We start from the raw sequence: 25,869 nt of genomic DNA, 5'->3' as shown, positions 1-25,869 counted from the left end.
CTTTTAGTTCTCTAAAATCATTAGCCTTTGAGTGGGAGATGAAGAAGCAAACCATCATCAATGTTACCTCTTTAAATTATATAATATTTTATATATATGTTACTGCTTCTAAGGCCTTTGTAAAGGCCACCATATATGAAACTTTTTGTTAAAGCATTGAACAAAAATGTTTAAAATTAATATAAATTCCCTAATTAATTTGGAATACTGTGATGACATTAACCCATCTGAACTTATTTCTCTCAAAGCTACAAATTTTATTTTGGAGTCCTCCCTGCTTTAATTTTTACAAGGACAAAGCCTGTCAAAGCCTTTTCCTTGTATATTGTTATAGATAAGATTATTTCTCATAATGCTTTTCCTGGAATACTAAACTAAAAAGATCCCTAAGATCTTTGACAGGATTTTTAAGAAAATACAGTCTAAGAGGAAAGCTCAAAAAAACTACATGAATGAGAAAAGTATCTGTAAGTGCTAAGCAAGAATGTTGGCTAGTTGGTAATCAAAATAAGCTGACACATATTATTTAATTGCCAGTAACAATAGACACTAGACAACCTGAAGAGAGAAGAACACGAGATGGAAACGAAGACATTTCTGGATTAGCAATTTGAAATTAAAAGGCATGAGAAAAAGCAATACCATGAAGCACGATTAAGCAATAGTGGGGTTAGTTACAAGAAGTTCAGCTTCTTCCAGTAAAGCACATGCCAACAATATCCACAAATACTAGCAGTGGACAATGAGTACAACATTAATACTAACACACATACAGGAAGTAAATAAACAAAAGGGTAATTTAGCCTGGACAATGTAAAAAATTTAATAAATAAAGTGAGAGAAATGCAACCTAAAGGTCACACCCAAATTCTTAAAAATCAGTTTACTACAAAATACAAGAGGACATTCCACAGTGAATTTATTTTCTGCAATAAAATATAGACTTGCAAAAAAGCTTTACCCTTTGTTAAGTTTACAAAATCACAGGCTTTGGTAAAACTGAATCAAAACAGAATTTGCCATTTAAGCAAATGACACGTGCCCATAAAAATTAGATGTATAAAGTATTATTTAAAATATAGGCATTCTCCATTTAAAATCTATTCATTCAGCGACTATCTGAAGTTACAGTAGCACTGAACAAAGAATACTTAAAGTGAATCTTCATAGTTGTAGCCACTGCAGGGTCCCATAGTCACAATTGCCATTTGTGACATTCAATGCCAATCCTGCCAGTTTCTCCATTGACAAGCGAAGTCAATGGAGAAGCTTGCAGATGGTCACAAATAGTGATCATGTGGCCAGGGGACACTGCAACTGTGTAAAATTCGCCTAACAACAGTAATTAGGACTTTTGGAACTTCCACTAAAAGTCAGCATTACCATCCCTTAGCAATGGAGTTCCCAGTCCTAATTACTGTCAGTAAATGAGAATTATCTGCATTAGGATATGCAACCGTATGTATGATATTATAATCTGTTTCTGTGTGAGAGAAAAATTTTTATTCTTATTAATGCTATGGATTTTCTGAGTGGAAAATGTGTATAGTATAATATAGTATAGTATAGTAGTTAAAGTACTACACTAGTCTTTTTAGCATTACTATTTCCTTACCACTGATTCTGGGAAATAAACAAATAATTATTAATTTAAATTCTAATTGGTACCTATTTTTCATAAGCCTTAGTTCTCTTTTACGTGTTGCTTCTTCCGCTAGCTGCTGCGGGTTATGCAGTGTTCCTGGGGAAGCTGCCATGACGACTCCTTGAGGTAAGGCTGTGGTTGGAGTACGGATTTGGTAAGTTGGCATGTCGCCTGTAGCAGCTGCAATTTCAAAAAAAGAAGACATTATCTAATACAAAGGAAAATGGCATAGTTTATTATCAAAACAAACAAACAAAATAATAAATGTTGTAGCATGGCGTATCAGCAGCCCTCATTTCTTTCCTCTGAACTGATTTTTACACTTTTCTTCAACAAACATTGATTCTTTCTTTCTAACCCAACCTTACACAACATAATAACCCACAGGCTGCATATGACCCACCAAGCAACCTTGTGCAACTTTTTATAAATATTAAGTAAACTGACTACTGTCCCATCAGACTTTGTGACCCCTAATAAGGATCCACTACCAGTGCCCCGAAAAGCATGCTAAGTGCCCCCAATTCCTCCAGAGCTTTACCAACTCCATTATCACTGCCACTCCTTAGCTGGAGAAGAGCTGATTAGCACACCAAGTATTTCCTCCTATGCATTAAAATCATCTTTAACAAAACCAGTGCTCACGTCTGACCATCAGACCAAATATATTGGACCTATAGACTGGGATTTAAAAAAAAAAGAATGTATGAATATAAACTAACGGGATTTTTTAAAAGACAAAATTACTAATCTCACTTATCTATCCTGATTTTGCTGCAAAATGTTAAATTTCTACCTTTTCTCTAAGCTTGTGCACAACAGGGCAAATGCAAATTTTATTTAGAATCTAAAATCCAACTAATGTACTTTAAACCAGCATATAAATTATAAGAGAATGGGAAATGTCTATCTTCCTGCCTAATGAAGGAAGGCAAATCTTTAATTCATAGACTATCCATATAGCCATCTGGAAGGGAAGAAAGCTAGAACTGTGAAGCAGACTCAGATTCCTGAATGTGACACAATTTCCACAATTCCACAATTATATTCCCTATAATGCACAAGCAGGTAGTAGGAAGCCATTCCTGGCACTTCATGACAGTTGACCGTTGATAAATTGGCTTCAGCGATACGTAACTTGAAATATGTGTAATACAAGAAAAATCAGGGACAACTGATTTTATCAATAATCAAACTCTTCTTTTACTGTTACTTTTCATGCTGAAGAACCCCAATTTACTGTTGCAGTAATTTTAAGCGAATGACAGTCATGAAGTCAAGACTAGATTTTTTTGGCAGTTAACATATTTTACATATTATTTAAATAAGCCACAGCAACAATACTAACAAAAAGTTCATTTAATTTAATAGTATTACCCAAGAAATGAGAACAAGGGATAGACCTCCACAACATACTAAGATAAACAAAACCAACTAGCAAAGAAGATCTGACAAGACCCAGATAGCATTTAGTTTTCCTGGTCCCAGAAAAATAGCAAAATGAAGCCTCTGATGATCACAATGTTAGTTTCCTCAACATGGCATCCTACAAATCGTGGAACATTTGTGGATTCACATTTTATGCTCAGGGGCTAACTCCACTTGCTATTTTGAATCTTTCAAAAAATATATTTATCTTTTCTTTTATGAAAATGAACAGGCAAATGATAAAACAAAGCAATGACTCCAGCTTCCATCATCCTTACACAATACACATATCCTTATTTCCCATAATGCATTTTGGGCCCTATGCAGTCCCAAAGGCTTTTTAAAGAAAAAAAATCACATTCTCAATACACATAGCCCTGAAAAATGCCCAAACTACTTGCAAAACAAGTTTTCAAAAAAAAGAAAGTTAGTATTGTTGTCAGAGGTTGAGAAAAAAATAGTAAACAAATATAAGGAGGAGTGTGAACTATTGCTAAATGGAATATCAGCTTATATTTGTTTGAACAGATGAATGGAAACTTTGGGAAAAGAAACAACTCTGATAGGTAAAAATCCACAGAGTGAAGAGATGTGAGGTCTACATGATTACTGGGCTAACAAACTAATAGCAAGCTTTCCTTCAAATTAAATTGGTAGTGGGGATTTATTCAATTTAAAGAAATTTATAAAATAGGTTACCATATTTTTCGGTGTATAAGACGCACCTTTTTACCCCCAAAAAGAGGGTGAAAATCTGGGTGAGTCTTATATGCCGAATGTAGCCCCGCCCACCTGCCGGCCTCCACCCTTCGGAGGTTGTACGTCACATTTTCCAGCGGGCGGAGATCCTCACATTAAGGTGCTGCTTGGAACCAGCTGAAAACCTCTGCTGCTGCGTTTTCATGGGGATGCGTGGTTCTGCAAATTGCATCAGGGAATTGAGGAGGAAAACACCGGAAAACGCAATGTATGGAGGCAATGCTCTTTTTCCTCCCCGACTGCCCAAAGCATTCGCAAAGCCACGCGCCCTCCTCCTCCTTTTCTGTAGTCTCACTTTCTCTTTCCTCCTGGCCAGATCCGCCTCCCGGGCCAGGAGCAGAACCCAACTTCAGAAAAGGAGGAGGGGGGCGCGCGGCTTTGCAAATTGCTTCAGGCAATCGGGGAGGACCCAGCCTGATAGGTGGGGGAGAGCGCCTTCCTGGACGAGGCCAGTTTTGGTCCTGGCTTCCTTCTTGGTGTGATCCCCTCTGCTTTGGGGTGGGGGAAAGGAGAAAGGAAGGAAAGGCAAAGGAATACCAGGCAGATGGAACTGCTTATGGTATGCTCTTGTAGAGAAGGAAGGGAGACTTCCAGCTCTGCAGGAGGTGTCATCTCTCACACTATTGCAAAGTTGGCATTTCACCTCGCTGGTCTGTTTGTCAGTTTCCTCTGGTATTCCTTCGCTTTTCCTTCCTTGCTCCTCCCCCCCTCCAAAGCAGAGGGGATGCTTTCCTTTGCATAGCGTAGCAGAGAATGGGGGTGGGGGGGGCTTGATCGGTCATTTGAAAGGGAGGGGGAAGATGCACGCTCTTAACTGCATGCGCCATGGTCAGTGTGGAGGAGAGGCAGAGGAGCTGGGGGTGCTGATGCTTTGGCCCTCTGCCCCACACCAGACTGCCCCAGATAAGATCTCCACCATCAAGCTGTTTGGAGGAGGTTGCAGATGGCTTTGTAGTACTCACTAAATTGGCTCTTCAGCCATAGCACCCGGCACCTCTCCACCATGCAGTCCTTGCAGAAGGCTTTCACCGAGGAAAGAGCCAAAGCCGGCGTCATCCAGGAAGATGTCCCCCCCAACCTGTCAGCCTGGGTCCTCCCCCATTTCCCTTGTAGAAGTAGTCAACCATGTCCTCTGAGACCCGCTTGACGGTGGAGATTTTATCCGGATGCATCTTCCCTCTCCCCTTCAAATGACTGATTAACACCCCCCCCACCCCCATTCCCTGCTATGTTATGCAAAGCGCTTTCCTTCCCGAATCCAAAAAGTGCGGCTGGCGCTATCACCTGAAAATGCTTTCTTCACTGGTTCACCAAAGCATATTGGAGGGAAACTGGCCGCCGCCTGAAACACGGCTCTGCAAATTGCATCGGGCCAACGGGCAGAGGTAGAATTCTTGTTTTCTTGTTTTCCTCCCCCAAAATTAAGGTGCGTCTTATACTCTGGTGCGTCTTATACATCGAAAAATATGTTGTATCTTCTTGAAGTGAATTAGAAACAGAATTAAAGTTTAATTCACCCAGGAAAAGATATTCAGTGACATTCATTATGCTCTGAAGCTTTTGCGCTACTCAGTATTAAAATACAATATAATGTTTTAATCCTTGCATGCTAAAACTACTTCTGAAATAGATACAAAAAAGTAGAAAGAGTAGAAGAGGTGAAATACTTGAAATATTTACATTATGTAACCTTTGCTGACATTCAGACAAAAGACAGCAAAAATAACTGTATGAGGTAATTTCATTAATTGTTCCAACAGGGTTTTTTTGTACAACCTGAAATGATTTTGCTAATAGCCATGCGGGTTGGGGAGATATTGGGATTTACAGTCCCATGAACTTTACAATAGCTAATTAATATGTACAGAGTATATCATCAGTACATTGTATTTTTAAATTTTTGCATTTTGTTTTAAATGGGGAAAAAAACCTAAAACGATCAAATGCTTATTTAAATAAGAAAAGAGTATTAGTTCTGAAGGTCACTGTATCATAGATTAAAATCAGGTGACTTCCCATCTTTAAAAGGATCATTTGTTTATATTTGTATTTTATCATAAACATGTACATCTGCAAATACCAATAATTCCTTCAAAAAAGTTAGTATCTGAAAAAAATCATTGTCCAAAAGAGAGCCATATATAATAATAATAATAATAATAATAATATTTTAATTTGTATACCGCCCTTCTCCCGAAGGACTCAGGGCGGTGAACAGGCAGATAAAATATAAATACACACAATAATTTAAAAACAACCCTTAAAAAACTAATTTAAATGCCCAAAACGTTAAAAACATACTCCCTGTAAAATAACACAATTTTAAAACCCATCCAATAAAAATAAAAATCAGGCTAGTCCAGCCATATGAAATAAATAAGTTTTAAGTTCGCGAAAGGTCCTAAGGTCAGGTAATTGTCGAGTCCGAGGGAAGTTCGTTCCACAGGGTCGGAGCTCCCACAGAAGGCCCTCCCCTGGGGCCGCCAGTCGACACTGTTTGGCTGGCGGCACCCTGAGAGTCCCTCTCTGTGGGAGCGTGCGGACGATGGGAGATAGAAGCCGGCAGTAGGCGGTCCCGTAGATAGCCGGTCCTAAGCCATGGGCGCTTTAAAGGTGGTAACCAATACCTTGAAGCGCACCCGGAAAACAACAGGTAGCCAGTGCAGTCTGCGCAGGATAGGTGTTATGTGGGAGCTCGAGGCGCTCCTCAATAACCAGCGCAGCGTTCTGAACTAGCTGAAGTCTCCGGTGCTCTTCAAGGGAGCCCCATGTAGAGAGCATTGCAGTAGTCCAGGCGAGAGGTAACAAGGGCATGAGTGACTGTGCATAAGGCATCCCGGTCCAGGAAGGGCGCAACTGGCGGATCAGGCGAACCTGATAAAATGCTCTCCTGGAGATGGTCGCCAAATGGTCTTCAAAGGACAACCGGCCATCCAGGAGCACGCCCAAGTTGCGTACCTTCTCCATCGGGCCAATGATTCACCCCGACAGACAGCCGCATCTGCAGCTGACTGTACCGAGGTGCCGGCATCCACAGCCACTCCGTCTTGGAGGGATTAAGTTTGAGCCTGTTCCTCCCCATCCAGACCCGTCGGCTTCCAGACACCGGGACAACACTTGACAGCTTCACTGGGGTGGCCGGGGTGGAAAAGTACAGCTGGGTGTCATCAGCGTACAGTTGGTATCTCACCCCAAAGCCACTGATGATCTCACCCAGCGGCTTCATATAGATGTTGAACAGGAGGGTGAGAGAATCGACCCTCGGCACCCCACATGAGGCACCTTGGGTCGATCTCTGCCCCCTGTCAACACCGTCTCGTCCGATCAGAGAGGTAGGAGGAGAACCACCGATAAGCGGTGCCTCCCACTCCCAACCCCTCCAACCGGCGCAGCAGGATACCATGGTCGATGGTATCAAAAGCCGCTGAGAGGTCTAATAGGACCAGGGCAGAGGGTAACCCCTATCCTGGCCCTCCAGAGATCATCCACCAGCGCGACCAAAGCTGTCTCCGTACTGTATCCGGGCGGAAGCCGGACTGGAGCAGGTCTAGATAGACAGCTTCATCCAGGTACTGGGGTAGCTGACATGCCACCACTCTCTACAACCTTCGCCGTGGCGAAGATTGGAGACTGGCGATAGTTCCCTAAAACAGCTGGGTCCAGGAAGGCTTCTTGAGGAGGGTCTCACCACAGCCTCTTTCAAGGCCGGGAAAGACCCCTCCCGCAGAGAAGCATTTGTAATCCCTGGAGCCAGCCTCGTGTCACCTCCTGAGTAGCCAGTACTAACCAGGAGGCACGGATCCAGTAAACATGTGGTGGCGTTCAGCCTGCCCAGCAACCTGTCCATGTCCTCGGAGTCACAGGATCAAAGTCATCCCAAACCACCTCAACAAGGCGGGCCTCGGAACCCTCGCCTGGATCTACCCAATTTTGATCCAATCCGTCCCGAAGCTGAGCGATTTTGTCGTATAGATAACCGTTAAACTCCTCGGCACGCCCTTGTAGGGGTCCTCCGCCCCTCCTGTTGGAGGCGGCGGGTCACCGAAACAGGGCGGCGGGCGGTTATCTGCCGGCGCAATGAGGGAGGAAGCGTGGGCAACCGCAGCCCTCATTGCCACTAGGTAGGTCCTACTATAGGACCTAACTAGTGTCCAGTCAGCCTCAGAGCGGCTGGATCTCCAGGCACTCTCTAGGCGTCTTCTCCGGCGCTTCATCTCCCTCAGCTCCTCGGAGAACCAAGGAGCTGGTTGAGACCGACGCCGGGTCAGAGGCCGCAAAGGCACGACACGGTCCAAAGCTCCAGCCGCGGTCCGTTCCCAGGTCGCAACTAGCTCTTCAGTCGAGTTGTGGGACAGGTGTTCGGGAAACAGCCCAAGCTCCGTCAGGAACCTCTCCGGGTCCATCAGGCGCCTGGGACGGAACCAACGCATTGGTTCCGTCTCCCTGCGATGGTGGGTAGCGGTCAGAAAGTCTAGACGAAGGAGAAAATGATCTGACCATGACAAAGGTTCCACAACTAAATCATTTAAAACCAGATCATTAAACCACTGGCCAGAGATAAAAATCAGGTCTAGGGTACCTCCCCCGACGTGGGTAGGGCCGTCAATTAACTGAATCAGGTCCATGGCCGTCATGGAAGCCATGAACTCCTGAGCTGTCGAGGATGCTACGCCGGCTGATGGCAAATTGAAATCCCCCATGACCAGCAGTCTGGGGGTCTCAACTGCCAACCCGGCCAGCAACTCCAACAGCTCAGGCAGGGCTGTAGTCACGCAGCAAGGAGCCAGGTACGTGATCAACAAGCCCACCTGAGTTCTACGACCCCACTTCACGAAGAGGGATTCACACCCAGCTATCTGAGGCACAGTGGTCTTCCTCGGCTCCAGACTCTCCTTGATGATAACCGCCACCCCTCCACCCCTACCCTGGGCCCTCGGCTGATGGAATGCTCGGAAGCCTGGTGGGCACATCTCCACTAGGGGAACCCCCCCTTCAGTGCCCAACCAGGTCTCCGTAACGCCCATAACGTCCGCGGTCCCTTCCTGAATAAGATCTGAAATCAGGGGGGCTTTATTAACCGCGGACCTGGCATTACATAACATCAGCCGGAGGCCCAGGTCCCGATTATCCTGGCCACTGGTCACGGGAAATTTCTGGGGGCGGAGCACGCAATCGTCAGAAACAGCGAGGCGAGCCCCGAAACCTGATGTGGCCCCCTTCCGTCATATCTGCCTCTCCCACTTACCGTAGTAATAGCTCGACCCTGACAAACTGGAACGACACCTCGCCATAACCCCAGGACCTATTAAGTTACCGCGAACACATGGTGGACCTAGCCCCTTCCTGATGGGCCCATCCACCCCCAGAACCAAACCCGTCAGTTTCCTCCCCTTAAAATTCCCCTTAAAACTCCCTGGTAAAAAACGATTAAAACAGTTCATTAAAAATCCCCTAAGCCTCCTAGATTTCGCATGCCAACTCTCGGGGTTCCAAAACCCGTCCTCGAGATGTGCCCTCGATAGTGTGGAGGGCCAGACCTGCGAGAGAGGGGAATCTCGCAGGGCAAGAAGGTCCGCAGTTGAAAATCTTCGCATCAATAAAAATACAGTACAGTCAGCAGTCCATCCAAGCCGGTCAAGATGGCAAAATGTCATTGCAGCAAGACTAGACTCCCTGGCTGGCGAGATGGACCATGGACTTCCAGGATTCCGTGGGGCCGTTATTCTACCCCCAAACCCAAACGGCCCCACTTTCCCAGGTCCAGATGACAAGCCATTCTCCTCCAAGTCAGTCCGTACGGCCTTGGTGTTACAATCAATCTAGGCCTTGATGTCAGAAAAAGGGGGGTCTAAAAGAAGGTCAGCCTCGCCTCCAACTCCTCCCTCAGCGGGCCGAACCCTCCAGATGACACATCTGACCCCCTGCGCTACCACTCAGCGACCGATCTTCTCCTGTCTCCTCGTCTCTGGCAAATGATGGAGAAAAGTTCTCAAAAGTTCTCAAACGTTGATAAAAAGTCCTCGGCCCCTGGGAGTAGGGGAGGCCGTCCGCCGCCGCTGCCACCGCCGGCGGAGCCCGAGGGGCAGGCGCAACCACCGCGGCCATCACCCCAGCCATGGCCCACCAGAGGACAGAGGAAAACGCCGAGAGAAATGTCAAGAGCCGAGGGGAGAAAGTCCGGCCAGCATCGATGAAAAAAGTCTTAGCCCCTGGGGGAAGGCCGCCGCCGCCAGACCCGAAAGTCATACAGCGACCGCCACGGCCGCGGCCGCCATCCCAAGCAGGCCAAGGGGGACACCGAGGAGCCGCCAAGCCTCCGAGCCACCACAGGGCCGCCGAGCCCACCAGCTGTTCCGAGGCTCGGAGGGAGCCGCTGAGGAGCCGCCAAGCCTCCGAGCCACCACAGGGCCGCCGAGCCCACCGCCAAACGACCGCAGGCCCAGGCCGGCCGTGGGAGGCATCGAGGACGCCGCTGAAGCCGCCGAAGCCTCCGAGCCCACCAGCTGTTCCGAGGCTCCGGAGGGAGCCGCTGAGGGAGCCGCCAAGCAGCTGAGCCCCCCACCGAGCGGCCACCGCCCCAAGCCGGCCGTGGAGACGCCGCCCCAAACAGGCCGAGGAAGCCGCCGGAGGAAGCCGCCGGAGCCGAAGCCGCCGAGACCGCCGAGCCTATCAGCTGTTCCGAGGCTCCGGTCCCGGTCAGCCCCAGCCCAAACGCCGCTTCAGATGTTCACCCGGCAGGGTCCGGGACCGAGAGGGCCCAAAAACAGCCCCTCTCGGTCCCAGACCCCCGGAAAGCCACCAACCGCACCGCCGAAAATCCTCAACGCGCCATCTGAAGAGCTGAAGAGCTGAAGCTGGAGTCTAGAAGGCTAGACAGTGCATATTATAACAACATCATATGGAACAATGGAACAATTCATATCTCCAATAATTAGATGAACATATCTTAACAATTTCTTTTCTAAAAAGACTCATGCATTTCCAATAGTCACGAAATAACATTATTGCTGAAATAATTGTAATTCCATGTTTTAATAATTATAGATATCAAAATGATCTTCTGTTGTCATTCATATACTGAATGGTCCAATCCCTTCCATCATACTTTTCAATCCTCTTGAATATGCAATCTGTATAATGTATAATCTGACCTTTTCTAATACATATTTATGATTGATTTACCATTTTGTAAAGAACATATTTAGATGTGAAATGATACTTATGCTCCTCAGATTCGAGACACTATCATTCCATTAGTTTCAAATATAAATTTTCCCATATTTTTTAGGATGTTCATCACTGTCAAACTGAAAAACTGAATTCTATTAACTTCTGAACATATTACAAATTTAATATCAATGGACATTTTATTCATATCCTGTTTACTCTTACTGTTTCTATTGTTTTGCTATAGAAGTCTGCTTTTACATTCTTTGTGTACCCCCATAAAAATATTATGTATTGTTGTGGGGGTTTTTTCCTTTCTGACATGGGTATCTTATAACACTTAGAACATTTTTTTTATTTTTTCAGCATAAATTTCATCAGAAAAAATATGAATTATTATTTAGATACTACATGACATTTATACTTATCAAGTCATGGAAAAATATTTGTTGTTGCTCCATAGCTGTGTCCAACTCTTCACAACCCCATGGACCAGACTGTGCCAGGTCCCCTAATCTCTACTATGTTCCAGAGTTTGCCAAATTCATGCTCATTGCATTGATGACACTATCTAACCAGGAAAACTATTAAGGTATTTTAAAGAGGTTAAACGATTCTACTCTACAAAAGCGCCAGGTCTATATGAAAAAAAGAAACAAGGAATTTTGATTCACTTTAAAGCTCTCAAATTTGTTGGGGGGATATGCTGTCATGGGCTTCTTTAATGGACTACAGCCAAATTCAATGGTGGACTTTAGAGAAGTTTATGCCACAATAAACATGCTGCTTGTGTTATTCTACAAGACACAGACAGCCAAGGAGCCTATTCAAAAGTTATACAAAGCTTTATATCATAGATCGATTCTAAAACTCTTTCTGCAGAGCAGAACTTGACTGACTACATATTAGGAAGAATACTGTTACACCCCCTTTCTTTCTCCTCCCTCTTCTAAGGCAGTATCTTACCAGAACGATTATAAACTTTTCTCAAAAGCCTGTTGCGCAGCTCCTAGTTCTTTGCTCAACCAACCCGAGGTCTTTAGAAATAGCTGAGAGCAGTGGGATAAATAACACAAAACACACAAACCAGATTTACTTAGCTCAAGAGATCAGGAAAGCGGGCTACAGAGTAACACTACAAAACATGCCAGCAGTTCTAGCTGAAGCAGAAAGGAACTGACTAAATCACAGCATGACTTGCGGCTGACGTCAATGTAGGTGTTGTTTGTAGAGTTTAAGTTTTCCAGCTCCACCACTGAAACATGATTCCAGGAAATCTAGTGACGTCAGCCCTTTGAACTTGATTAGCTGTGGAGCAGACCACTTTCAAAGGGTGGGGGGGCATAAGATAACGAACAGTCCGCCAAAAGTTTGCTAGACTCAATTCCCTTTTACTGCCATAGTGATCTGTCTAAATGAATGCCAAAGGAGTAATTGCTGAGCTGAAAAAAGCACACACATCGCCACTAGATTCCCGCTAACAGAAGCCTAACAAGTGATCTTTCATTCACACCAAAGTTTAAATAGAAAGCATCAAGAGAGATAAGTTGCTGGTTTTTCATGCTACCTGGCTAATAACTGCAATAAACTGAAGTGAAGTCTTCACTACTGAGGAAAAAAAATTTTTTTACTCCACGCTGAGCTTGCAAGAAGAAACAATTTTTAAACAAACAGCAATCGGTTCACCCTAAAATATTTCACTCCCTTAATAACATTTTATAACGCTTAATAAAAATAAGTAGCAACCAAAGAACCAAGAATCAATAATTCTTGGTGAGGCTTTTAGCAAAAAAGTGAGAGCTGTGATGAACCCGATTACGTCTGTGCTGTCAAACATCTCACTGAAGAAAACAGGATTGCCGCACCCCAGCCTGAGTTCTTTCTTTGGAAAGAATCATACAGGTTCACCTACCAGTTTCATCTCTGGTTACAGCCATGACCAGCAGCTCGTACTCAAAGGCTTCACGTCTGCCACCAACTGAATAGAAAATTTTCCAAACAAACAAACATGTGCGGGATTACAAGCTTCAAGGACTGACATCAGAATGACCTCACTAGCCTACCCCGTCATTAATGTGCTTTCTGGCTGGAACAGCTCTTTAAAACAGGAACTGGGGGAGGGGGAGACTAAATTGCAAATAACTGCTTTGGCATTTTCAGCTTTGCTTTCCTTTTCAATATATTAAAAACATCCACAAATCAAGGGAATCAACCAAAGATTAAGCATGCCAGATTTATTTGTAGCAAAGAAGGAAAGCTCTGCAAACACTTTTCAAAACAAGTTAGTCTGGAAGCTGCACTTTAAACAATAATGCAATCCAAACCCAAAACACTTCAGGAACCCCAGATGAAACAGTTTTCTTCTGTATCTTAATTTAGCAACAGTGAAGACAACAACAGAACCAACCACTATTATTGACTGTGGTTGGTTGCACAATCAGCTTGATGTTCAACTGGATTTGGCAGTTTTATCCCCCTGTTGAGTTCTTCTCAAGAACTTGGAATAGGCAAATGTTGCTTAAAGGCATCATCCCAGGATGCAAGCTGTTCCTAGTAAAGCTGCCTTTTGCAATTGACGGTGATACTGTCAATGCCAGTGGCATTCAAGTGATGCTCCAAATGTTTTGGGATTGCATCCGGGGTGTCTATTGGTACTATCTTTACTTTCCTTTTCCTTTGCTTTCTTTGTCACATCATTCTATTTCAATTTGAAAGTCTTTGTATTTTCTGATTTATTATCAGCACCACCATTGACAAATCCTATATTTTCTTTAACACTGTCTGCTATCTCACGGTCTTCTTAATTTCATCTCCACAATAATCCTAAAAAGTAGTCTGAACTGCAAAAAATCATACATTGAGCTCTATAATTAATTACAGGTTTTTGACAAAGATCGCCTGCACTATGCTAAGAACTGTTAAAGAGTGTTATAAAATGCAAGTGTAATCCAGCATCCTCAAGTAGATTCTTCTACAATACGAAAAGTTATTTCAAACTGGTAATGACTGTTACCAACTGGTAACTGGTATTTGGAAGCATTCTTTTCCAGATCACTAAGTCGTATATAGGTATTTTGATTGTCAATGATATACCTCAGGAAACCACTTTATCATCTGCAACTTAAAACCCTAACCCTAATCCAAAGAAATGTATAAACAAAGGGGGGTGGGAACACCTCCACAAAATAATTTCTCTATTACTAGATTTTAAAAAATAGTTTATTTTGCTCAAGAGCACTAATTTATCCTTGTAGGGAAAGGGCAGGCAAACCCTTCATTCCCATCACCCCATCCTACATTCACTGACATTCACATCTGAGTTTCAACCTCCATTCGTTAATTTTATTTGCCTAAGAGAAAAAGATGCATAGATTTTTTTAAGGGAGTATTGGGGAACCGATACTTGAACAACTAACAGGGGACTCTTCATCTCCCCAACAGCCTCAGATTCAGCTAACTAGAATCCTCAGGGATTGGGAAGAAAATCAAGGAAGAAACCTGTTGTCTAAAAAGCAGCTTTCTTCCATAGATAAAAGCTGTTTCAGTATAGGTACAGTGTTATGATTACCGACTGTGGATATTTAAGCCTAATTTGTCATTTTGGAATCTAAGGCTTCTATATAAGCTCAGTTCTGGTGTGTTTTTGTGCAACCTAGAAAATTGTTGTTTCTAACTATAAAACTATCTTGTTGGTCAGAACTTTATATTTTCCTTTCTATTGAAGACTAAGATGCTCTCTCATTTTTGCAGCTCTTTATTTTATCTCTATCACTAAATCTTTGCACACTATTCAAAAGAAATATTGACGTTTTCTCTTTCCCCCTTTCTTCTATAAAGCTTTTTTCCCTTATTTATACCCTGTGAGGTTGATCTATCTACCAAAACCAGATATTCATTATAGCCAGTAAAGTGCAGACTGTGGAAGTCCTCTCTCTCCCCCATGTGGCAATTGGGATAAATGGTGGTAACAGTAACTAAGAAGTCATTTCACTAAAGCAGAAGCATGATTGGGATGTGTAGATGCAGGGTGTTTTTGAGAAAAACCAAAGGCTTGAGACCTCCAGGCTTTCACACTCTAGGCTCAGCCCTGCTGTTACAACCAGACTTGCTTTGCATCTAGTCTAATTCACTATTTCATAAGAGTCCAGAGAAGAGCAACTAGAATGATTAAGGAACTGGAGGCTAAAACATATGAAGAATGGTTGCAGGAACTAGGTAAGTCTAGTTTAATGAAAAGATGGATTAGGGAAGACATAACAGCAGTGTTCCAATATCTCGGGGTTGCCACAAAGAAGAGGGAGTCAAGCTATTCTCCAAAGCACCTGAGGGTAGAACAAGAAGCAAGGGGTGGAAACTAGTCAAGGAGAGAAGCAACCTAGAACTAAGGAGAAATTTCCTGACAGTTAGAACAATTAATCAGTGGAACAACTTGTCTGCAGAAGTTGTAAATTCTCCAACACTGGAAGTTTTTAAGAAGATGTTGGATAATCATTTGTCTGAAGTGGTGAAGAGTTACCTGCCTAAGCAGGGGGTTGGACTAGAAGACCTACAAGGTCCCTTCCAATTCTTCATTAGCAAAAAATCTCAGGACGTTTCTACAGATATACCAGCCATAATCATTGGAATCACTGTAGTAATTGTTCAATTTTAAAAAGAAACCATTAAAAAAACCCATTTACTGGGCTTTTAGTTCTGTGCAACAACTCACACAGAAGTCTTAGCCACCATTCATGTAAAGTTTCTATAACAATAATTTCCTTGCAAGTATTCACAATAGCACTCAATCATAGATTTGGTGCTAAAACTAATTATACTCTCCTAATGCTAAGTTTCCAAAAATCTAGAAATCAATCATAATAAAATGTTCAAGATTAGAACTAGGCTATAAAATGTATGAAAGTATAAATGTATAACCTATACTGGTAGATATAATCAAAGTTGCTAGCTTTATAAAAAGCCAGAGTGTTGGAACATACATTTACCTCAATTATGTGCAATATGTGGCATATATATAGTCCTCAACTTACGACCACAATTGAGCCCAAAATTTATGTTGTTAAGTGAGAAAGTTGTTAAGTGTATTTTGCCCCATTTTACAACTTTTCTTGCCACAATTGTTAAATGATTCACTGAAGTTGTTAAATTAGTAATATGGTTGTTAAGTGAATCTGGTTTCCCCATTGACTTTGCTTGTCAGAAGGTCACAAAAAGGGATCACATGACCCCAGGATACTGCAACCGTCATAAATGTGAGTCAGTTGTCAAGCATTCAAATGTAAATCACATGAGCATGGGGATGCTGCAACAGTCGTAAGTGTGAAAAATGGTCATGTCACTTTTTTCAGTACCATTGTAACTTTGAACAGTCACTAAATGAACCGTTCTAAGTCGGAGGACTACTTGTATTTCTAAAGCATTGAATCTCAAATTACTATTTTTTCAATTTAATAAAATCTAAAACATATTGCTCGAAGCCCATGAGTTGGAACACTAAACCAAAAGTCAGTATATTTTATTTTAGATGAAACAAGTCATTATGAATGTCGCGCCTTCTGCACTCAAATATTTTAAACTGGACCTTCTTCCATTTAATCTTATTAGCCATGAAGAGTGGGCAGAATCAGAACTGGAAGGGGGAAATGTAATTCAGAATAATAATAATAATAATAATAATAATAATAATAATAATAATAATAATAATAATAATAATAATAATAATAATAATAATAATAATATTTTAATTTGTATACCGCCCTTCTCCCGAAAGACTCAGGGCGGTGAACAACCAAATAAAATACAAACACAAACACATACAATACTAAGAACAACCCTTAAAAAACTTATTCAATTGGCCAAAGAAATTTAAAATACGAATTACACCCTATAAAATTACAGAAATTTAAAACCCATTAAATTAAATTAAAATTAAAATTTACACGTGGGTACGCATGCAATCCTGTCAGAAGCATTTTAAACCAAAGTTGTCTTTTCCCAAGATCATGCCATAGTTCCTAAAAATTGCTCTTGAAGAACTGCTGTTAAATGTTCTTGAGAAACTCTTCATGCATGACCACATAGACTTCAAATTTATTTTCTGTTTTAAACTTGGATTTCTTGGAGGTCTGTTACCTACGTTTTTTTCCAGATTTTCTTCTCCCAACTGAAGTGATTAAATTAACTCTTTCCATAATTTCATATAACCAATAAGATAGGACTCTTTTTCCGCCTTGATGCACAATATCATTAATGTAAGAACTTCTCTAGGTTCTAAAATTTACTTCAGCGATTTTCCTTCAAATTTATTCACTGCTAGGAAGAATAAATTATAACTGATGGAAGTCCCATTTTATGGAATATCTCTTCATGCCTAGATAAAAGATACATCAATAATGGTGTCTTTCCAATGAGAAATGCATTATTTTCTAAGTGACTAATTCCTTGAGTGCCTTATTTTTGTATAATAATAAGTATTTGATTTTTTTTTCAAGCAGGGTTACTTCTTTGTTAGATTTACAGTCTGTCATTCAGAAGCTCAGCAAGGAATAGGTAGCATTCCCTCTTTCCAGTTTTTCCAACTACCCAGGGAAGTAGGTTCGGTACAGAGAGGGTGACCGACCCAAACTCACACAGTGAAAGTCTGAAGCTGAAAACAGATTACAAACAAGGTCTTCCCACTTCTAGTCCAATGCTTTCAGCACCATGCCACCTTGGTTCTTTTACCATTTGCAGTAGTTTTTCTTTTTTATTACAACCCAGTTAAGAATTATTCTTAACTCAGTTAAGAATAGAGAAGCAAGTAATAGAAGTTGAAAACAAACATATTTATCTGTTTAATAAAAAATGAACATTTTACCTTGGACAACAACCTGACTCCCAGGTACGAAGAACTGTTGAGTGCCATCAGGTGTTTGAGTTGCATATTGCACAATCGTAGCACCAGGTTGAGGAGCTCCTGAATTTGTCATAGTTAGTGTTTGTAATCCTTGAACACCATCGGAAGTTGGATTAGAAATCTGGATGGTTCCACCTTGGGCTATAGCAACTTAATCAAAAATAAATTTCTATGTAAGACATCAGCAGTAGAGATAAAAACACTTTAATTTAGTTGCTCCCAAAGAGTGTTTAAGGGCAAGATGACATGAATGACCAATATCCAGTATGAAACTGTATACAAACACACACACACCAGTTTACAAAACTGACCTGGAATGCCTATTACTTGGGGCAACAGAGCTCTGACTGTTTCCCAACTTTTTGCAATTAGGTTTTATTTTAAATAAATCAAGCACCGAATATTAATTTTGAAAATCAGTTAATAGGAACTAGAGAAAGTTGTTTTTCCATATATATATAGCAGCAATACCCACTGGCAGTAGAAAGGAAGGAAGACTATTTAGACTCACTTTCCATATTGCTCTATAACAGGGGTGTCAAACTCGATTTCATTGAGGGCCGCATCAGGATTGTGTCTGACCTCGGGGGGCCAGAGTGGGCGATGCTGGGGTGGGAGTGGCCAGCTCGAAGTCACTTGTGGCGGGAGCACCTGGCCCCAGCGCTCTGCCAGAGAAAATGGGCTCCTGAGCTCCATTTTTGGCTGTGACAGCTTTCTGCAACCCTCTGACAGTGAAAACAGAGCTCGGGAGGTCTCATGCCTTTTCCCTGGTAGAGGCACCATGGACCAGTCCTTCACTGCTTTCAGGGCAGCCCTGCGGGCCAGATCTAAGCACCCCGTGGGCCAGATACGGCCCCCGGGCCTTGAGTTTGACATCCTTGCTCTATAAGATCCTCCTGATATTTAAAGCAAATATTTTGTGGGAGGCCAGTTTCCCTCTCTTCCACCTTACCTTTTTGTTTTAACTCACTGTTTATTAACATATACTGTATTTAAAACTATGTAGCCACTATTATTATTTTTTTCTTATGCAAAGTTGTACAGGTAGTCCTCAACTTGTGAACATTCACTTAATGGCCATTCAAGGTTACGGCACAAGGGAAAAAAGTTGCAACTAGTCTCCGCAATTAAAATTTGAATGATTTGCAACCAGCATGTATTTACAACAGCTGCAGGGTCCCGAGTATTATTTACCATCTGCAAATTTCCCAACAGCTTCCAACAAGCAAATTATAGCAAGGTTCACTTAATGACCATGTAATTCACTTAACAACTACAAAGATTCGATTAACGATTGGAGGAAAAAAAGGTTGTAAAACCAGGTGTGATTCACTTAATAATCACCTCCCTTAAGGAGTGAAGTTCCAATCCCAATTGTGGTCATATGTTGAGGAATATCTTGTAACAAACATGATATTATGACAGGAAATGCTGAGTTTCTGATTATAAAGGGACACTATAGGCACTCACAGAAAGAACTGACAGTCAAAACATGCTATTAAAACTAGGTCCGTTTTTCCAAACACAAATTCAATTGCATAATTATTATATCCTGCAAGTCCCTTGGACTGCAAATATATATATTATTTATATATATATATATATATATATATATATATATATATATATATATATATATATATATATATATATATATATATATGTTTTCTGAGGTTTTCACGGGTGTTTGTATATAGGTCTTTGGTTGTTCGGGTTTTCTCCCGTGTAAAATTGGTTAAATTTTGTAAAAAAATCATGAGTTAGAAAATCAAGGAGTATATGAAATCCCATGCACCGCCTGCCCCACCACATACATTGGACAAACCAACAGAAGAATAAGTGCACGCACTGAAGAACACAAGAACTCATTCAAAAAAGAGGAACCAACTTCTTCCCTGGTCCAACACTTTAAAGTCACAGGACATGATATGGACTTTAAAAAGACCAGAACTATCGCCAAAACTGAACACTTTAACAACAGAATAATCAGAGAAGCCATTGAGATAGAAAAACGCCCACACAGCATGAACAAACGAGATGACACCTCCCGCCTACCAGCCATTTGGAAACCCGCCTTTATTGACAAACGAGTCCCTAACACGAGGAATGACACCAGACCCACACTCACAAGGTCCACACAGGATGTCACCACCGCACATCCACCCAGAAAGCAGACCCAAACCCACACTGATCATAAAGCACGACCAAGGACCAGAAGCCAGACCGCAGCTGCAACATTAGCCATTTCAAACCCCTCCAATCCATTCATGCAGCAGACTGACACCCACTATGAAGATGTAGCACGACCACAAAGCCAAACAACAGCTATGCAGGTCACCAGCTCAAATCCCCCTGCAGCACAGACTAGACTGAGCACAACCAAGCCCCCACCAACACAGGACACACCCCCAGCCAATCAGAGCACAGAAAAACCCCCATCCAATCAGAGCACAGCCAAGCTCCCACCCAATCAGTTCAAACCCCCACTAGCAGTTAAAAGGAAGAAACAGCTGCGATCACACATTGCTCCCAGAAGCACGGTTGAAGCCTGAAGATGACGAATGAGACTTCGTCGAAACGCCGCCAAGACACTTCCAATTTTACACGGAGAAAACCAACAACCAAAGACCTATATATATATATATATATATATATATATATATATATATATATATATATATATATATATATATATGTTTTCTGAGGTTTTCACGGGTGTTTGTATATAGGTCTTTGGTTGTTCGGGTTTTCTCCCGTGTAAAATTGGAAGTGTCTTGGCGACGTTTCGACGAAGTCTCATCCTACCAGCAGACAAGGGCAACGCCACGGTGGTTATGAACACAGCCACGGTGGTTATGAACACGGTGGTTATGAACACATCTGACTACCAAACCAAATTAACCAACCTACTCCAAGACCCTGCATACAAGCCCCTAAAAACAGACCCCACCACCTACCTAGAAAAAACCACTAGATCCAAAATAAAAGCCTCCCCCATCAGCGAAGAAATCCAACAAAGAATCATTCCCAGAGAGAAATCATCCAGATGCCCTAAGCTCTACGGCCTCCCCAAGATACACAAAGAAGGAACCCCACTCAGACCCATAGTTAGCTCCATAGGCTCACCTCTACAAAACCTAGCCAAATTTCTCGCCAAACAACTACAGCCCTATGCAGAATCCATCGCCTCACACGTAAAAAACTCATTCCAGTTCATAGAGATCATAAAGAAACAAAACTTACAGCCCAGCGACCTACTCGTGAGCTTTGATGTCATATCCTCTTCACCCAAGTGCCAATCAAAGAAGCCTTGACAGCTATCCAAAACAAATATAACCCCCAAGCACATCCTAGATCTGACCAACCACTGCCTATCCAACACATACTTCATCTATAACGGACAAAAATACAAACAAATAGAAGGCGCACCCATGGGATCACCCTCTCACCTGTCATTGCCAACCTCTACATGGAACACTTTGAAACCCAAGCACTAGAAAAATCTGATCACAAACCCAAACTCTGGCTCAGATACGTAGACGACACCTTCATAATCTGGCCACACGGGAAAGAAAAACTTGAAAACTTCCTCACACACCTCAATAGCCTACACCCCAAAATACAGTTCACCATGGAAACAGAAGTTAACAACCAACTTCCTTCCTAGATGTCTTAGTCTACAAGAAACCCAATGGCTCCCTAGGACACACCATCTACCAGAAGAAAACACACACAAACCGCTATCTGCATGCACTCACACCACCACCCAGCACAGATCAACTCCGTAGCCAAGACACTCATCTCTAGAACAAAATGCTTAGCTGACGAACAACACCTAAAACCGAACTACACACTCTCACAAACGTACTAACATCCAATGGATTCCAGAGAAATAAGATTACCAAACTAATCCAAAAGAACCCCCACTAAAACCCAAGACAGAGAGCAAGAAAATGGCACAGCCCTCCTCCCATATATAAAAGGCACCACAGACAGAATCAGCAAGATCCTCCACAAACATAACATCAAGACAGCATTCTGCACAAACCAAAAATATCCACCATCCTAAGAAACCCCAAAGACAAAATTGAGTTAGAAAATCAAGGAGTATATGAAATCCCATGCACCGCCTGCCCCACCACATACATTGGACAAACCAACAGAAGAATAAGTGCACGCATTGAAGAACACAAGAACTCATTCAAAAAAGAGGAACCAACTTCTTCCCTGGTCCAACACTTTAAAGTCACAGGACACGATATTGACTTTAAAAGACCAGAACTATCGCCAAAACTGAACACTTTAACAACAGAATAATCAGAGAAGCCATCGAGATAGAAAACGCCCACACAGCATGAACAAACGAGATGATACCTCCCGCCTACCAGCCATTTAGAAACCTGCCCTTATTGACAAACGTGTCCCTAACACGAGGAATGACACCAGACCCACACTCACGAGGTCCACACAGGATGTCACCACCACACATCCACCCAGAAAGCACACCCAAACCCACACTGATCAGGAAGCACGACCAAGGACCAGAAGCCAGACCGCAGCTGCAACATTAGCCATTTCAAACCCCTCCAATCCATACATGCAGCAGACTGACACCCACTACGAAGATGTAGCACGACCACGAACACGAAGCCAAACAGCAGCAGTGCAGCTCACCAGCTCAAATCCCCCTGCCACCCAGACTAATTTGAGCACAACCACGCCCCCACCAACACAGGACACACCCCAGCCAATCAGAGCACAAAAACCCCATCCAATCAGAGCACAGCCAAGCTCCCACCCAATCAGTTCAAACCCCACTAGCAGTTAAAAGGAAGAAACAGCTGCAATCACACATTGCTCCCAGAAGCACGGTTGAAGCCTGAAGATGACGAATGAGACTTCGTTGAAATGTCGCCAAGACACTTCCAATTTTACACGGAGAAAACCCAATAACCAAAGACCTATATATATATATATATATATATATATATATATATATATATATATATTAGACATATATATATATATATATGTATGTATAGGTAGGAAGTGTCTGGCGACGTTGATGAAGTCTCATTCGTCATCTTCAGACTTCAGCTTCGTGCTTCTGGGAGCACGAAGCTGAAGCCTGAAGATGACGAATGAGACTTCGTTGAAATGTCGCCAAGACACTTCCAATTTTACGCGGGAGAAAACCCGAATAACCAAAGACCTAATACAAACACCCACGAAAACCTCAGAAAACAAATATATATATAAAATTATTATATCCTGCGAGTCCCTTGGACTGCAAAGCGAACAAACAAGTCAGTTCTAGAGGAGATCAACCCTGACTGCTCTTTAGAAGGCCAGATCCTGAAGATGAAACTGAAATACTTTGGCCACCTAATGAGAAAGGAGGACTCACTGAAGAAGAGCCTAATGCTGGGAAAGATTGAGGGCAAAAGAAGAATGGGACGACAGAGAACGAGGTGGCTGGATGGAGTCACTGAAGCAGTAGGCATGAGTTTAAATGGACTCCAGAGGATGGTAGAGGACAGGAAGGCCTGGAGGAATGTTGTCCATGGGGTCGCGATGGGTCGGACACGACTTCGCAACTAACAACAACAAAGATAGTTCAGCAGTAGGCAAACTTGCCATGTTTGGCAACTTTAAGATGTGTGGATTTCTACTCCCAGAATTTCCCAGCCAGTATGAATTCTGCAATTTGAAGTTGATACCTCTTAAAAATTGCCACGTTTGAAAAATATGTGCCTATAGCCTGTTTGGAATTAGATCTTAATCACAAATAAATGGCTGTCAAAAATGTGTCTTTATGAGAAATAACTACATAGATATGTCTTATGTTCCATAGTCTGTGACCAAAGGTCCTAAAACTAAATGCAAGAAGGAACATTAGTAAAAAGATGGAAAAAAACCCATAGGAATACTGTATATCAAGGACATTTCTATTTAAGTAATAACCTATCTACGAGGTTATTAAAATAAATTGTAACAAGGAAAGCTGCATCCAGGTTTCATGGCTTAAAAGAATAGTTTTATTATTTTTTTTCTATCAACTATCACTTAATTTTATTGCTTTTCAAAATTGTAACTTTCCTTTTAAGAACAACAGATTATTAAACAGGTAGCCTAATATTACAGAAGACCTACTGTATTGCCCGGTGCTAGTCTGATAAAGGCTGGTTGGCATGGCCATAGCAGGGATTCCAGAAGATGCTCCTTCTTCCTCTGGTTTTCCTTCTTCAATCTTAGCAACGCCAGGTGCATCAGAAGAAAGCTCATTCAGAATTTTTCTGCCACAAATAAATAAATATTTAAATAAATATTTTTAAGGATGCTGACCTATGCCATGAAAGAGTGAAATAGTAAATAAACATAAAAACTTTTGTATTAGGACAGAGCTTACCGATATGAAGGCCTCCTTGAAAGTATCTCCCTCCGCTTCTGAGAATCAATTACTACCTCGGATTCTGTAGATTCATCTGCATTTGTAGCCGGAGCAACCTATTTTTTTAAAAACAAAAATTTAATAAGCTGCAATTCTAGAAAGTTTGTTGCCTGAAACTCTGTTCAATAGTCAGCCATTTTCACTGTAATGAAGCCTGATTTCTATTGTAAGATCTAATGTTAATAATCTGTCACATGGAATTTTATTCACTTGTTCTATTTCTATCCCATTGTAATAACAAACAACTTTTGATTGGTATAACACTGTTTTGCAAATTTAACAGACTATTATAAAGTACAAACAGATACAGTAGTTTTGAAGAACATATTCAAGAACAGACTGTATGCTTGACAAAAGAGGCAGAGAGAGAGGGAGAGAGAGAGAGACAGACAGACAGACAGACAGAGGGAGACAGAGAGGCTGAAGGGCAGAAATGGCAGTGACAATCAAGTTTCATGGAATAAGGGGGGAAAGGAAAAAAAGTGAACCAGTAGAAAAGAATAGAGTGGGACAGGAAAGCAAAGGAAGAGAGAAGGAGATAAAACATAGTCAACAATGCCAGAAAAGTTTTAGAGTTAAATTTTGAAGTAGATGAGTAAATAGGCCTGATTAATGCATCATGAACGTGCATGCACACACACACACACACATACAGACCAGTTTGGTTTTGACTCAGGGCTGAAAACAGACCAATCCCATGAAAGAAAACATTGTTATCAATTGTACCAGCACTGGCACAATTCACAATAACAAAACCAATGACTAATCCACATTTTGACTTACTATGTCAAGCCTGACTATAGACATCTAACCAAGACGGCAGGGTTATTAATGGCTAGGCATGAAAGAGGATTGCAAAAGAAGTTACAAGTTCAAGATTACATTAATTCCAGAATCCACTGGTAATTGCCAGAGTTTTTAAAAATGAGAAATTAAAAGAGCACACAGGCTAGCAAGTTACAGGTAGCCCTCGATCAGTGATTGTAATGGAGGCTGACCCATTATGGCTGAAAGTTTTGACAGCCATTAAATGAAGTGCCTATGCGATACCCTCACCTAATGACCACCCTCCTCCCATGCAGCAGCCGAGCAGCAGATTTGCAAGCAGCAGGCTTAGGGGCAGTGAAAGTGAGCAGCAGGCTTCAGTGCAAATGAAGGCAAGCGCACCCAACTCAGCTTGCTAAGCAGCAGGCTTGCAAGTGCTGAAAAGAGCAAATTGCTCCATCCCTAGGCCATATTCCTCTGTTCCAGAAGGAAGCACCACAATTCACCATGGCCACTATGAAAATGGCAGTTGCTTCGGGAGTGTAGGCATGCTGCCTATAGACAAAGAGGGACAGAGCAGCTACTTCCCCAACCTGAGCTCCAGAACTTCCAAAAGATCTATAGTAAAAAATAAGTGATTGGTGGCAGGAATGGGAAAGAGCATGTCGGATGTAGGCCCAAGGCTTGTGGGGACTCTAAGGGATAGGATTGGTGGGGATGGTTTGCAATAGGTGGGGCGGAGCTTTTCAGCATCCCTGTGAT

General features: G+C 42.2%; 1 protein-coding gene across 12 annotated transcripts in view; it reads right to left on the bottom strand.

Moving 5' to 3' along the window:
• The window catches only part of CREM (cAMP responsive element modulator), a 47,325-nt gene that overhangs the window by 1,801 nt on the left and 19,655 nt on the right, over nucleotides 1–25,869 (bottom strand). For 6 of the 12 annotated variants that reach the window (XM_058184379.1, XM_058184378.1, XM_058184391.1 and 3 more), the window contains 4 exons: nucleotides 24,301–24,398; nucleotides 24,045–24,187; nucleotides 17,853–18,041; nucleotides 1,669–1,825 (listed from right to left, as the gene is read on the bottom strand). In XM_058184379.1, the coding sequence (XP_058040362.1) occupies nucleotides 1,669–1,825; nucleotides 17,853–18,041; nucleotides 24,045–24,187; nucleotides 24,301–24,398 (587 nt within the window). Of the gene's footprint in view, nucleotides 1–1,668; nucleotides 1,826–5,116; nucleotides 6,050–11,965; nucleotides 12,251–12,911; nucleotides 13,032–17,852; nucleotides 18,042–24,044; nucleotides 24,188–24,300; nucleotides 24,399–25,869 lie in introns of those variants that run through there. The other 6 variants (XM_058184387.1, XM_058184383.1, XM_058184389.1 and 3 more) reach the window with 6 other exon arrangements.

The sequence above is a fragment of the Ahaetulla prasina genome, chromosome 4 (assembly GCF_028640845.1).
Source record: "Ahaetulla prasina isolate Xishuangbanna chromosome 4, ASM2864084v1, whole genome shotgun sequence".
NCBI classification, from domain to species: Eukaryota; Metazoa; Chordata; class Lepidosauria; order Squamata; family Colubridae; genus Ahaetulla; species Ahaetulla prasina.
Note: the sequence above shows the minus strand (reverse complement) of the source record. Positions and strands in the feature narration are given on the sequence as shown.